General features: G+C 58.6%; 3 protein-coding genes across 3 annotated transcripts; 1 reads left to right on the forward strand and 2 right to left on the reverse strand.

Moving 5' to 3' along the window:
- Positions 1 to 162: 162 nt before the first annotated feature.
- On the reverse strand, positions 163 to 2,805 carry MFIFM68171_08701 (Fungal-specific transcription factor domain-containing protein; the record flags this gene model as incomplete). The annotated part of the gene is made up of 3 exons (XM_071064121.1): positions 163 to 228; positions 296 to 2,044; positions 2,152 to 2,805. 3 exons carry the CDS (start codon positions 2,803 to 2,805, stop codon positions 163 to 165), a joined length of 2,469 nt encoding a protein of 822 aa, XP_070920222.1.
- Positions 2,806 to 5,360: 2,555 nt separating this feature from the next.
- LAT1 (pyruvate dehydrogenase complex dihydrolipoamide acetyltransferase component (E2)) lies at positions 5,361 to 6,823 on the reverse strand (the record flags this gene model as incomplete). The annotated part of the gene is made up of 2 exons (XM_071064122.1): positions 5,361 to 6,428; positions 6,512 to 6,823. 2 exons carry the CDS (start codon positions 6,821 to 6,823, stop codon positions 5,361 to 5,363), a joined length of 1,380 nt encoding a protein of 459 aa, XP_070920223.1.
- Positions 6,824 to 8,066: 1,243 nt separating this feature from the next.
- SEC7 (guanine nucleotide exchange protein for ADP-robosylation factor) lies at positions 8,067 to 13,731 on the forward strand (the record flags this gene model as incomplete). The annotated part of the gene is made up of 2 exons (XM_071064123.1): positions 8,067 to 9,326; positions 9,379 to 13,731. The coding sequence occupies 2 exons, from the start codon at positions 8,067 to 8,069 to the stop codon at positions 13,729 to 13,731; spliced, it is 5,613 nt and encodes a 1,870-aa protein (XP_070920224.1).
- Between the last annotated feature and the right edge of the window lie 569 nt (positions 13,732 to 14,300).

The following is a 14,300-nucleotide window of genomic DNA, read 5'->3' on the forward strand; positions in this document are numbered from 1 at the left end:
TGCAATCGTCTTGCTAGAGGATTCGCCCCTGGAGTGACGATACAGCAACCGGATACTTTCAGCGAGACCCCCCTCAGACTCGAAATATCAAATCCGAGGGCCTTAGCGGCTACTGCGCCGCTCCTAAAATTAAAGACGGAGCCAAAGGTCCGTCTGGGCAGCTCAGCTGCCGATAAAGAAGTCTGCATCATGCAGGTTGAAAATCGACTGGAAACCGTAGGTTTGGGCCTGCCGAGGGTCAGAGTTCGCAACATCCCCCGAAAACGAATTAGTGACGGGTGTATATGCTACTTACGGCATCCCCCGGCTGGCATCTGCCCCATTCTGATCCGGTATCGCTGAGCACAGCGGTTGCCATGCTCTGTCCACCGTTGGCCACGGCACCTATCGCCGCCGGGGCGGTATTGCTGTCCGCTGCATCTTTCATCAGGTGGTAGCACCTGTCTAAGTCTTCGACGATAGAACCTAGAACAAGGCGCTCGACTTCGGCGTCCGAAGCGCCGCGCTGGAGGGCCTGAACTTGGCTTAGGAGTGCAGAGTATAGAAGATACCCCTTAATGTTGGTTTCTCCAACCCGAATCCGCCGCTCGGTCCAGCCGATCGAGTACTTGGCAGCCTCGAGCAGCTCGTGGCGCGGGGCGGCGCCGCTGCCGACACCGATGCCGACACCGATGCCGACAGATGTGCCCACGTCTGTATCGCCGCCCGGGGCCGGCCGATCCATTGGATGATCGATACTCATGCTTTGCCGGAAAGAACAGTCTTCTTGTACTTGCCACAAGAGCTCGAGGCAAATTGTCAATACAGACAGGGTTGGGACTGACCGGAATGCCCCATAGCCGCATGTCGCAAGTCTCGTGAAGTCGTCGGTCTGGCTCGCGGTCCCAGAGACCCCGGCAGGCGATCCAGTAGCAATGGCTCGATAGAGCTTGAGCGACGTCTCGACGCACATCTTGCGAGCAAAGTAGTAAGCGGGGTTCCCATGTGCCGACAACAACCACGGGTGATTCAGCGCCAGGAAGAAACGGTGAACCATGTGTTCTGCCAGACGCAGCTGGAACAGAGAGAGGCGCTTCGGGAGAATGCCAGCGGGGTCGTATGCTGGCTGAAGAGTGGCGGAGAGCGCTCGGCACGCGCTGGTCAACTCGGCGTTCCACTTCAACGTTTCTTCGTAAGTAGCCGTAGAATTGAAGTGGTTGACGTACTGCGCAATCGCTAGCCGCACAGGGAATGACCGAAGAAGCGCCAGTTGGACGGTGGTCTGACTAAATGTGCCGGGTGGCCTGGGTGTCGATGGGACTTTATCGTTATCGGCGAGCTGGTCGTCGTCATAATTCGACGGTGGACGTGTGTCGAAATCGGCCAATGCAAGGAGAGGTGGCGCTCCAGAGTCCAGACTGGACTGCAAAATGATTTCTAAGACTGTGGCCCACAGCCGCCTCCTCATCTCCGCGCCAAATCGGGAGATCTGGGCTAGGTGGTCAGGGTCACGGTGGAGGCCCAGGTGCATGGCAGTCCGCAGCAAGGATCCGGCGCTAATCCAGGTCAGATCGCCTCCAATGCCGCACGTCTCCCTGGCTAGATGGAGCAGGCACATGGTCTGGAGGGTGGTGAAGTTGACGCGTGAATTCTCGGGCGACGAGACGAGCCAAACTTGAGCCTCCTGGATCCACTGGGCGGCGGAGCGACGGAGGAGTACTATATCATCCTGGAAACACGTTCCAATGGCCATACAGAGCTGTAATTGGATGATGAAAGCTGGATCCACGGCGTCTGGTTTGTCACAATACATTTGATACGCTTGCCAGAAGGTTGGACGGTGGAGGATCCTGTACACGCTCTCAAAGGTCCTGAAGTAGGCCTCGACCAGCCGGCGTGCCGTCTCTTCCGTGGGCAGTCCTCTGCCGAGCTCGAAGGGCGTGTGGGTGGGAGTCCTCAGGGATATGGCGCTTCTGCCCAAAGCCTTGCATTTTTGCAAAAGAAGGTAGGCATTGGAGGTTTTCTCCGACTCGATCCGTTTAGCAAGATTGATAACCAAGGGAAACTGTGCCACTGTCAGCCCAACTATCCCTCGGCGAATGATGCTGCGCTCTACTACGGGTGCTGCGAAAGAACTACTGGGAAGAGCGTGGTATGGGATGGGTGACCTACGAGTTTGTCCCCGTCCAACAAGCAACTAGCCCCAAACGCCTTGGAGCCGGCATCGCGGTCCCGGAGTGACGTTGCGCGAGCCAGCTGGGACAGAGGAGTGATGTGGTCGGGACGCTTCAGGGCATCGGAGAGCTGCTGTTCCAGCTGGCGGATGCGCTCGGCGAGGGCAGCGGTGCTTCCGGAGCCGGAATCGGCATGGTGTGGCATGGGGCTCGCGGCTGACAGGGGCTCCGGGGTTCTGCCGGCTGGTGCGGCGGCAGGGCTTGGACACGGAGGTTTCTGCGGCAAGGGGGCCGGAGGCAGCGGCACCTCCCTGAAGGTGAAGCCGGAGCCGACGGCCAGCCGCTCATCGGTGGTCGGCGACTGCTCGGGATGCCCTGCGTCGGCGGCCGGTGCCGGCGAGAGCCTCCAGAGCCGCGGCTTCGGACGGCGAGCCTCCTCGTAGGTGCAGTTGACAATCTTGGACTTCATACAGCTGGCGCACGGCTCATTGCGGTCGCAGCGGATTTTGCGTGTCCTGCACTGGATGCACGAGAGCGCGGGCCGGTTGCGCCGTCTGGGCTCCGTGAGCTTGATGGTCCCGGTACCGGCGGGCGTGGCTGGCGCGGGCGCTGGAGCTGACGCTGGCGCAGGCACCGCCATGTCGGCGTCCATGGTCATGCCCGGCGTCCGTGGTCCAGCCCGAGATCCAGGAGGCTCGTCGTCTCGGAGTACTTACTTACTACTCCCCCCCAGGGGGGCGACGGCGGCGAGACGTGCTGGTTGGGAAAGAACCGCTAGGGTCGTGATCGGGGGTCGGATGGGGCCCCACGGTAGGGAGAAGCAACGAAAAGAAAACAACATGCAGCAAACTACCTCGGTAGCCAAGGTAGGCGTATGTACAAGACAAAGAAAAGGAACTGAGCGCGTGGCTCTGATCGGAAGGACAGGCGGGAGATGGCGTCAATGCTCGTTTGTGGCCTGCGCGCCGCTGCAGGAGCGAGCGGCAGCGGCAGCAGCAGCAGCACCAGCACCAGCTATGCGACGACGGGTTGCTCCTGCGTCCACCCTCACTGTGCGGGCTATTCTTGGCTGCGCCTGCCCACGAGGAGATATTGGCGTCAGATCGGCATCTCGGACGGAATGCGGGGGTTGTTCCTGCTAATCACCGACACTTACCTCTTCGGGGCTAACGTCGGACAGAGAATTCCGGGAATTGATCGTTGGGGGTGAGGGGGACGAGGGGGATTGCCAGGCGATTGTCTTAATAGTATACGCAGATCCGATCCCGACCCTCGATATCCAGTGTCAGCGGGAGCAAATTCAGGCCGGTCCAGCGCCCCTTCTGATTGGGAAGCCGAGTTGCCGTTTCCAGCCCAGGCACGCGGAAACACCCGCCATCGCGCCCCTAAACGGCGTCGAGGTTGTCGGGTGTTCGGTGCCAAGCCTGCTAGCGTCAGCGGGTCCATTATCTCCGCCGCCGGCCGGCTGGGTGAGACGGGAACAGGGGGCCCGAGCCGAGATGGCAGGATTTGCTGCTGGGGTCCCTCAGCGCAGCTCCGAAGCTCGCCCTGCACGTGCCAGCGGTGTATCCTTCGGCCCCGAGTATATACCTACATATCCAATCTCTGTTCTTTGCGCCCCGACTGTTCGTCGCTTTGCCGCTACCTTTTCGACGCTCGCCATCGGCTTATTCTACCGCTAGCCATTATGTGGTGTTACGGTGATGGGAATGCGCCGGGCGGCCTTCGCATGGCTTGCTCGAGTCAGCGTTGATCCAGTAATTACGTACCGAGCGGAAAGACACAAGGACCCTGATTTCTCTGGCATTACGGTAGCACTGCCGCAGCACTTTGCCATTGATCCGACATCCAATCCAAAGTCGACCGCATGCGGCAATGCGTTTTTCTCTTTCCTTGCCGTTACATAGATCGATCTCGGGGACGGTGCTGGACTGAGTGAATTTAGGGACCTAGACTGCCCGCCCGATCCGACGATCTACCCGTGCGGCGGACTTGACGGGCTTTGGGGCAACTTCCCCACTTGGATTGCCTGGTATCCGGACCCGGGATACTGAGCCCTGGCGGTGGTGCGTGCAAGTGCAACACCGGGGCGCTCAAATGTAAACACGGATTGCCCACTCCCCAACGCCGAATTGGTTCTGACAATTACTTCGTCGGCCGGGTTCGGGAAGGAACAGTGCTTCGAATCCTTTTCCCGGTATGGTCAGAAGGTAACTCCGGCGTCAGCATCACTCGGGTTTGGCCGCGAGGGTTGTACTCTACAGTAGGTGCCCGGAATTTCCGGAGATAAACGCGTCTTGGTCTTCACCAACAAACTTCCCCACCTCCGTCCGACTGCCTCAAGAATGGAATGCGCATCCTCGCTGCGGGATACCGAATCTCTTGAGCGGTTCGGTCACTGCCTAGGGGTGGGAACTCGTTGGTTGGAATTTGCAGGCGCACGCTTATGTGAGAGACTGCAACCGCTCGGGAGAATGCATGCTAAGCTAGGCTTCCGTTGGCTCGTATCAGATCGTGGTGCCTGAGTAACTCATTGTGTCAGCCATTGATGGGCTCATCCCATCGTTGTACACAGTCCAATGGCACACCGCCCTCATTAGACAGGTGGGCATCGGAGCATTACGGAAGTGCCTGATTAATGACCGATCCGAGTCCTGCTGAAAAAGTCGCGCAACTTCGAGACGATGTGGCAAACTGTAGAAAGGAAGTTATGAAAACGGAGAGATTTGGCGGCGAGGCTGGTGGTGAATATCATGGCTTGAGTAGGGGGTTTTCTTGGTTTTCGTAAGATTGCGAAGCTCGCCATCCATAGACCATCTATTTGTTCGAGATCGAGGTCAAGCTTGGCCAACACCCTGGACATGGCCGAAACTCCATGCTCGATTAAACAACCCTGCACACCATTATCTCGCCCAAATGTACAAAATAACAACAAAGGAGACCAAATTTCATTTTCGCGACACCGAGATGTAGTATCGCCCTTGGGTGGTTATACACGGGATCGTCTGTCATCTCCGAACGCCTAGAGGTCTCCCGGAACTAAGTAGCCCTCGGTTGCCGGCGTCCCCAAAAACCCTAGGTCGCAGTTACTCCCGTCCTGACGACTCCTACCCCGGATTTCCAATCCTTTCTATACCGTTATCCCCGGCCGATTGCCGGCCTCCCTAAACCCACCGGTAGGTACCGTTAAACACGTCGCAAGGGAGCTCACAGAAGAAGCTCGAGAGGGTTCTCAATGACCTTCTTGAACTCTCGCATCCACTCAGCACCCACCGCGCCGTCGACAACCTTGTGGTCAAAGCTGCCAGTGACAACAATCTGGTCATCCCATTCCACGCCCGTAGTGCCGTCCTCGTTTTCCACCGGGACGGCAACCTTCTTGGTGCTGCCAACGGCCAGGATGGCCGCCTGAGGAGGGTTGATGACGGCAGTGAAGCGCTCGACAGCCGCGTTCATGCCCATGTTGGAGATGCTGATGGTGCCGCCCTGGTACTCCTCGGGCTTGAGCTTGTTGTCGCGCGCCTTCTTGGCAAGCTCCTTGACGGTAGCCGAGATGCTCTCGAGGCCCTTGCCCTCGACACCCTTGACGATCGGTGTGATCAGACCGTTCGGCGTCGAGACGGCAACAGACACGTCGACCGTGTTGAACTGCCGGATGACGCCGTCGCGCCAGGAGCTGTTGACGGCAGGCACCTTCCGGGATGCGATGGCCATGGCCTTGATCAGGAAGTCGTTGACAGACAGCTTGTACTTGCCCTCCGAAGAGCTGTTGAGAGCCTGGCGCAGCTTCAGGAGCTTCGAGACCGAAAGCGTGGAAGTGACAAAGTAGTGGGGGTTCTCGGACACCGACTCCTTGAGGCGCGAGGCAATAGTCTTGCGCATGCTGCTGATGGGGATGTCCTCGTAGAGAGCACCCGGGGTGGCAGCAGCGCCGGCGCCGGGGGCCGATGACGCCTTCTTGACATCCTCCTCGGTGATCTTGCCGCCGGGGCCGGTGCCCTTGAGGCCCTTCAGAGGCACACCCTTCTCGACGGCCAGTCTCTTTGCGGCGGCAGAGATGTTGGGTTCACGGTCGAGCGCGGGCTCGAGCTTCCCGCCGAAACCGGTGTCCTCAGGCTCGGGAGCAGGGGTTGGCGCCGGGGCGGCAGCGGACTCGGATTCGGACTTGGTTTCCTCAGGCGGCGGGGGAGCTGCGGCATCGCCGCCGGCATCCTTGAGGGTAAAGCCTTCGAAGGCGCTGATGTCGGTCCCTTCCTCGACCAGGACAGCAATTGGCTGCATAGTGGAGAGCCAAGTTAGTTATCAAGCATCAAGTGGGTTCCGCTAGAAGCGCGGTGGAGAAATCAGCGCAAACTTACATTGCCAACCGCGACGTCCTTCTCACCAGTCTCCTTCAGGACCTTGGCAAGAACGCCTTCCTCCTGGAACTCAAAGTCCATCTGGGCCTTGTCCGTCTCGATTTCCACCAGCACCTCGCCGGGCGAGATGGAGTCACCGGGCTTCTTCTGCCAGGCGCCGATATTTCCCGCCGTCATTGTCGGCGACAGCGCTGGCATCTTGACGACAGTGTGCGGCGGATATGAAGCATACCATCTTGTTAGGCTCGGCACTGCGACGCGCGCGAGCCTGGCATGCTGGAGGGCTTGCCTCCGGATAGCTGGGACGAGCATTTTGTGTGTGTAGGAAGGCTCAAATGGTAAGCTGGAAAAAAAAGGTTGAGGCGGTGGACGGCGCAGCAGAAAGACGCCAATGCGAGGCCGTAGACAGTCGGGTCGGTCTCTGGACTTGTCCTCGCGGCCGTGCGGACGCCAATTGAAAAGGAATGAATATGGAAGATGAGGAGAGGAAATTGGAAGCCGGAGGTCGGAGGATGGTGATGACGGTGATGCAGGTTGGGGACCAGTTTTTTTTACGTGGGATTCAACTCGTTGGGAAGCTTAGCTTCCGTTCACCAAAAAACCGACACGGACCAGGTTACGATGGGATGGTCCACCCGCCAATCATCCAGCAACGGCAGTGCGCTAAGCTGTTTGGGCAGAAAACCCCTGCTCTACTAGCCACACCGAGCCACCAATGTCTGTGTTCCAGGTATTCTTCTGACATACTCTGCAACCAGAAAGACAGACTGCGTATTTAAAAGGCGCGAGCTTCGTCACCGGCTCGAGCTGTGTGCAAACGGGCATCGGGTCGAACTAGCGGCGGGTTTCCGTCTCTAGAGGGATATGAGCCAACGCAGCGCGCTTCCCTCCCGACGCCCTCTCAGCCACAGTCCCCGGATCGCCTGCAAACGAGTGATTTGTTGGCCGTGCTGGCAGTGGAGTGCGGCTGGAGCTCGCCGAGCCTGCGCGGGTCGCTGTAAGAGCTGTCAGAATGCACATCCCGGGTGCTGGGCATGGGGATCCCAGGAAGCTGGTGCGGTAAGCAGCCCGGTGCCCAGTGCTGACCAGCTGGCGGCGCCGCGTCAGGACGAGGGGTGCAGGTTCCACACATGGAACGCGAAGGATTGCTGTCATCTTCGAGATCACTCCCAACGTTAATTATTCCGTATTTACTGTGCATACCAGCAACACAGGCAGCACAGGCAGCCACCCTGAGATTCTGCTGCCCAACCCAGCGCAAGCGACGGCGTTGGATTTTTGTTTCCTAGCTTCTGACCAAACAATTGCGCCCGCATGCCAATGCGCCCGTCGACGGTCCGTCGTTCCCCATCGCTGCCGAAACGAGCCAACGAGACGCCGCCCCTATCTGACGACGACTAGACAAAAAAGCCCGTCACAAAGAGCAGCACTAGCCCAACTCCACTCGGAGGATCTCCTTCCTCACGGCATCTCACCGATATATTGTAGTTGCTCTCCATGCGCTGACCGAGTCCCGCGGGTGGCCATCAGTCCCTGAGAGGCACGCCGGCGCGCGATGAGCTCCCTCAAATTTGTGGTGTCCTCGCTGGACATCATCGCCGCGCAAGCCGGTAGGAACAAGCAGCTCGCCGAGCTCGCCGAGAAGGCCCTCACAGCCATCAAGGAGAACGACCAGCAGCTCCCCGATCCCGAAGTTGTCTTCGCCCCGCTCCAACTAGCCACAAAATCAGGCACCATCCCCCTCGCCACGACTGCCCTCGACTGCATTGGGAAGCTCATCTCGTACTCGTACTTCTCTGCGCCCGCTTCCCCCACACCGAGTCAAGATGGGTCCGCCGACCAGCAGGCGCCCCTCATCGAACGGGCCATCGATACCATCTGCGACTGCTTTCAGGGCGAGACGACGCTCCCGGAAATCCAGCTCCAAATTGTCAAGTCGCTGCTGGCCGCTGTGCTCAACGACAAGATCATCGTACATGGCGCGGGCCTGTTGAAGGCGGTGCGGCAGGTCTACAACATATTCCTGCTCTCGCGGAGCACGGCAAACCAGCAGGTGGCGCAGGGAACGCTGACGCAGATGGTCGGCACCGTGTTTGAGAGGGTCAAGACACGGTTACATATGAAAGAGACGCGGGCAAACCTGGAGAAGCTGAAGCCGAGCCAGAACAGCCTGGCTGCCGACAACCCCGACTACCAAGATTCAGATGCCGGAAAAGCCGACAGCGACGAAGGCACCGAGGCTGTTTCAGACGCCACTCCCTCCGAGGCGGTTGACGGGGCGGGCGTTAAGCTTACGCTGAAGGATCTAGAGCATCGGAAGAGCTTCGACGACTCCCACATGGGCGACGGCCCGACCATGGTCAGCCGAGTGAAACCAATGAAGAAGACGGCGAGGTCTGTCTCGGAGCAGAGCGTTGCCGAGAACTCACAGGAGGAGACCCCGGAGTCACTGGACGCCGAGGACGAAGCCTATATACGGGATGCTTACCTCGTCTTTCGCTCGTTTTGTAACCTCTCAACCAAAGTCCTGCCGCCGGACCAGCTCTACGATCTTCGGGGACAGCCTATGCGCTCGAAGCTAATCTCGCTCCATCTTATCCACACGCTGCTCAACAACAATATCACCGTATTCACGTCGCCGCTCTGTACCATCACTAACACCAAGAGCAACGAGCCCACAAACTTCCTCCAGGCCATCAAGTACTATCTTTGTCTTAGCATCACACGAAACGGAGCGAGCTCGGTGGACCGGGTTTTTGATATTTGCTGCGAGATATTCTGGCTGATGTTCAAGTACATGAGGGCATCGTTCAAGGTCGGTCGCGATTCGCTGCAATTTACCATGCCATACTGACGGCCAAACGCAGAAAGAAATCGAGGTTTTCCTGAACGAGATTTATCTCGCTCTTCTGGCTCGGAGAAACGCCCCCCTGTCGCAGAAGCTCACGTTTGTTGGGATCCTCAAGAGGCTATGCGAGGACCCCCGGGGTTTGGTGGAAACGTATCTCAACTACGACTGTGATAGGAACGTCGACAACATTTTCCAAAAAATAATAGAGGACCTGTCCAAGTTCGCGACGGTCTCGATCCCAGTCACTGCCATTCAGGAGCAACAATACGAAGATGGGCACCCCAAGTTTGCGTCTGTCGGCGGCGAGTGGCAGATCAAACACGTCCTGCCGCCACCACTCTCGGTCGCGCTGATCGCGACACATCATGAGACAGATGGCGAGATACCCAAAGAGTACGTCATAAAACGTTTGGCTATCGACTCGCTGGTGGAAACTCTGAGGTCCATGGTCCACTGGTCGCAGCCCGGAAGGCCCGAGGTGAACGGCGCGGGTGGGGAAGTGGAAAGGAGAGTTTCAAGCGACGACCTCAGGGACTCGATCGATCCCACAGCGAGTGAGACTGCGTCTAGGATGGAAACTCCCCTCCCTCCATCAACCCCAGTCGTCGACGACGACCCCGACCAACTCGAGAGGGAAAAGGCCAGAAAGACGGCCTTGAGCAACGCGATCAGGGTCTTCAACTTCAAGCCGAAACATGGCATCAAGCTCCTTATCAAGGAAGGCTTTATTCCTAGCGACAATCCGCAGGATATCGCCCGCTTTCTCCTGCACGAGGACCGGCTGGACAAGACTCAGATTGGCGAGTTCCTTGGCGAGGGCGACCAAAAGAATGTCGACATCATGCATGCGTTTGTGGATTTCATGGACTTCAGCAAGAAGCGATTCGTCGATGCCCTGCGGGAGTTCCTCCAAGCTTTCCGCTTACCGGGCGAGGCGCAGAAGATCGACCGCTTTATGTTGAAGTTTGCTAACCGCTACGTGACGTTGAACCCGAATGCATTCGCCAATGCCGACACCCCTTACGTGCTTGCCTACTCGGTGATTATGCTGAACACGGATCTCCACAGCAGCAAGGTAGTGAAGCGGATGACCAAGGCCGATTTCATCAAGAACAACCGCGGTATCAACGACAATGCCGACCTTCCGGACGAATACTTGATCGGCATCTTTGACGATATCGCCAACAACGAAATCGTCCTCAAGAGCGAACGGGAAGCGGCGGCCGCTGCGGGGACCCTCCCAGCGCAACCAACAGGGCTAGCCGCGGGGCTCGGGCAGGCCTTCTCCAACGTTGGGCGCGACCTCCAAAGGGAGGCATACGTGCAGCAGTCCGAGGAGATCTCGCTGCGCTCAGAGCAGCTCTTCCGGGACCTGTACCGCAGTCAGCGAAAGAACGCCACAAAGGCTGGCGACAAGTTCATCCCAGCAACCTCGTTCAAGCACGTCGGGCCCATGTTCGATGTGACATGGATGTCGTTTTTCTCTGCCCTCTCTAGCCTGACCCAGAAGACGCACAATCTGGACGTCAACAAGCTGTGTCTGGAGGGTATGAAATTGGCAACCAAGATCGCCTGTCTGTTTGACCTTGCCACACCGCGGGAGGCCTTCATTTCGGTTCTCAAGAACACAGCGAACCTCAACAACCCCCGGGAGATGCAGGCGAAGAACGTCGAGGCACTAAAGGTGATCCTCGACCTCGCCCAGACCGAGGGCAACCACCTGAAGCAGTCGTGGAAGGATGTGCTGCTCTGCATCAGCCAGTTAGACCGGCTGCAGCTGATCTCGGGCGGCGTGGACGAGAGCGCTGTCCCCGACGTCTCCAAGGCTCGGTTTGTGCCGACGCCACAGCGGACAGACACGGTCGATTCCCGCAAGTCGACGGCGTCGGCCAAGAAGAACCGGCCGCGAGCGCAGACGGGACCCCAGGGTGTGTCGCTGGAGATCGCGCTTGAGAGCAGATCCGATGAGGTTATCAAGAGCGTCGACCGGATCTTCACAAATACGGCCAACCTGACGAGGGACGCGATTATCCACTTTGCCCGCGCTCTGACAGAAGTCAGTTGGGACGAGATCAAAGTCTCCGGGTCGAACGACTCACCGCGCACATACAGCCTTCAGAAGATTGTCGAGATCAGCTACTACAACATGACCCGTGTCCGGTTCGAATGGAGCCATATCTGGGACGTTCTCGGAGAGCACTTCAACCGGGTCGGCTGCCATGCTAACACTGCCATTGTTTTCTTTGCATTGGACTCGCTGCGCCAGCTTTCGATGCGTTTCATGGAGATCGAGGAACTGGCAGGGTTCAAGTTCCAAAAGGACTTCCTCAAGCCTTTTGAACACGTCATGTCGAACTCGAACAACGTCACAGTCAAGGACATGATCCTCCGCTGCCTCATCCAGATGATCCAAGCCAGAGGCGAAAACATCCGGTCCGGCTGGAGGACCATGTTCGGCGTCTTCACGGTCGCGGCGAGGGAGCCCTACGAGAGCATCGTCAACTTGGCTTACGAGAACGTCACGCAGGTCTACAAGACGCGGTTTGGCGTTGTCATCTCACAAGGCGCCTTCACCGACCTTATCGTCTGCCTCACCGAGTTTTCCAAGAACATGAAATTCCAGAAGAAGAGCCTACAGGCTATGGAAACGCTCAAGTCCGTCATCCCCACGATGCTCAAGACGCCAGAGTGCCCTTTATCACAGAGGTCAACGGCGAAGCAGCCCGATTCACAGCGCGAGCCCCCTGTCCAGACGCGCACGTCAGTGGAAGAAGGTTTCTGGTTCCCGGTACTCTTTGCCTTTCACGATGTCCTCATGACAGGAGAGGACCTCGAGGTGCGCTCAAATGCCCTCAACTACTTTTTCGAAGCGCTCCTGCGCTATGGGGGTGACTTCCCATCGGAATTCTGGGACATCCTTTGGAGGCAACAACTGTATCCCATCTTCATGGTGCTTCGTTCGAGGCCCGAGCTGACCAACGCGCTCAACCACGAAGAGCTCTCGGTCTGGCTGTCGACCACCATGATCCAGGCTCTACGTAACATGATCACGCTCTTCACGCACTACTTCGATGCGCTCGAGTACATGCTGGACAGGTTCCTCGAACTCCTCGCGCTCTGTATCTGTCAAGAGAACGATACGATTGCTCGGATAGGCAGCAATTGCCTGCAGCAGCTGATCCTTCAAAACGTCACCAAGTTCACCCCTGACCACTGGGCCAAGATCGTCGGGGCGTTTTGCGAGCTGTTTGAGCGGACGACGGCGTACCAACTCTTCTCGGCCACGGCCATCAACTCGACAGCGTCGCTCTCCCCTCCGCCGAGCGGGCTGGAACTCGGCGGCGCGCTCAGCCCGACCTCGGAGACGGCACCGGTCGACGAGAAGTCGCTCAAGATCAACGGCACCGACACAAACGGGCACACACCACCATCCGAGCCAACCGCGCCTCAGCCCAATGGCAGTGAGAACGAGAGCGCCGGCGCCGGCGCCAGCACTCCGGCCAGCGCCAACCCTTCGGCCATGGCAGCGACGCCGCAATCGCAGGCCACGCCACAGCTCGAGGAGTTCAAGCCGAGCAATCCGCTGCAACAGCAACCGGTGGTTGTGACAGCGGCCCGGCGGCGCTTCTTCAACCGCATCATCAGCCGCTGCGTGCTGCAGCTGCTCATGATCGAGACGGTCAACGAGCTCTTCAGCAACGACACGGTGTACGCGCAGATCCCGTCGTCGGAGCTCCTCCGCCTCATGGCGCTGCTCAAGAAGTCGTTCCTCTTCGCCAAGCGCTTCAACGGCGACAAGGACCTCCGCATGCGGCTGTGGCGCGAAGGGTTCATGAAGCAGCCGCCGAACCTCCTCAAGCAGGAGTCGGGCAGCGCGGCGACGTACGTGGCGATCCTCTTCCGCATGTTTGGCGACACGTCGCCCGAGCGGCAGGGCAGCAAGGGCGACGTGGAGAGCGCGCTCGTCCCGCTGTGCCAGGACATCATACGCGGCTACATCGCGCTCGACGAGGAGAGCCAGCACCGGAACATCGTCGCGTGGCGGCCCGTCGTGGTGGACGTGCTGGAGGGGTATGCCGCCTTCCCCAGGGAGGCGTTTGCCGGCCACATCCAGACGTTTTACCCGCTCGTGACGGAGCTGCTGGGCAAGGACCTCGGGTCCGAGCTCCGGGCGGCGCTGCTGTTGGTGTTGAGGCGCGTGGGCGAGGTGGGGTTGGGCATCGAGAATATGGGCGTTGGCGCTGGAAATAACACCGAGCACGAGCGGAGGGGCAGCGTCCTTACCGTGCCACCGCAGGGTCCCCGGGCGTCGCCTAGCATGGATAGCCTGAGCGACGATCCTTCGAGTCGTGTCATGGGTAGGGTTTGAGGACTAGAGTCCAAAGGGGGACGGAGCGAATTGGTTGTCTCCGTGAGCTGGCTACTAGTATCGTATAGATTCTGGGTCTTGTTAGAGGGTGACGGCCAGAGGCGTGCCATGTACTTTTGTAACATCCTGCTATTTCATTCTTTTTTGGAGCGGCAGTTTGCATTAGCCAGCCTCGAGCATTGACCCAGGCAGAGCCGGGCTGGATACTTTAAGGGAAAGGGTTTCCATTTCAAGTCCCAATATATATCTGGGGTGATGTGTTACTGCGCATGCTACTTGGTTAGCGAGGAGCCATCTTCATTCACTAATACATGGTCAACTTGGCTGGTCCCGCCTCGGTTGGCATCCTTAACTGGCCGCTGGGAGTTGGCAGGAGACAGCACTAGGGTACAATAAGGTACGCAGCGAGGATGCAGAGTCGTCAACTCCGGGTACTGCGTGCTTCTAGGAAGGGGGCATGACTTCCCCTCGGCAACCCGTCAGAAGAAACACCCAGACACGTCAAAGGGGTAAACCTGACGGAAAGGCAGCGATCAGCAGAAGCCCAAGCGGCCGTGATGCGGCAAACC

The sequence above is a fragment of the Madurella fahalii genome (genome assembly GCF_045866475.1).
Source record: "Madurella fahalii IFM 68171 DNA, scaffold_5, whole genome shotgun sequence".
Lineage (NCBI taxonomy): Eukaryota > Fungi > Ascomycota > Sordariomycetes > Sordariales > Madurella > Madurella fahalii.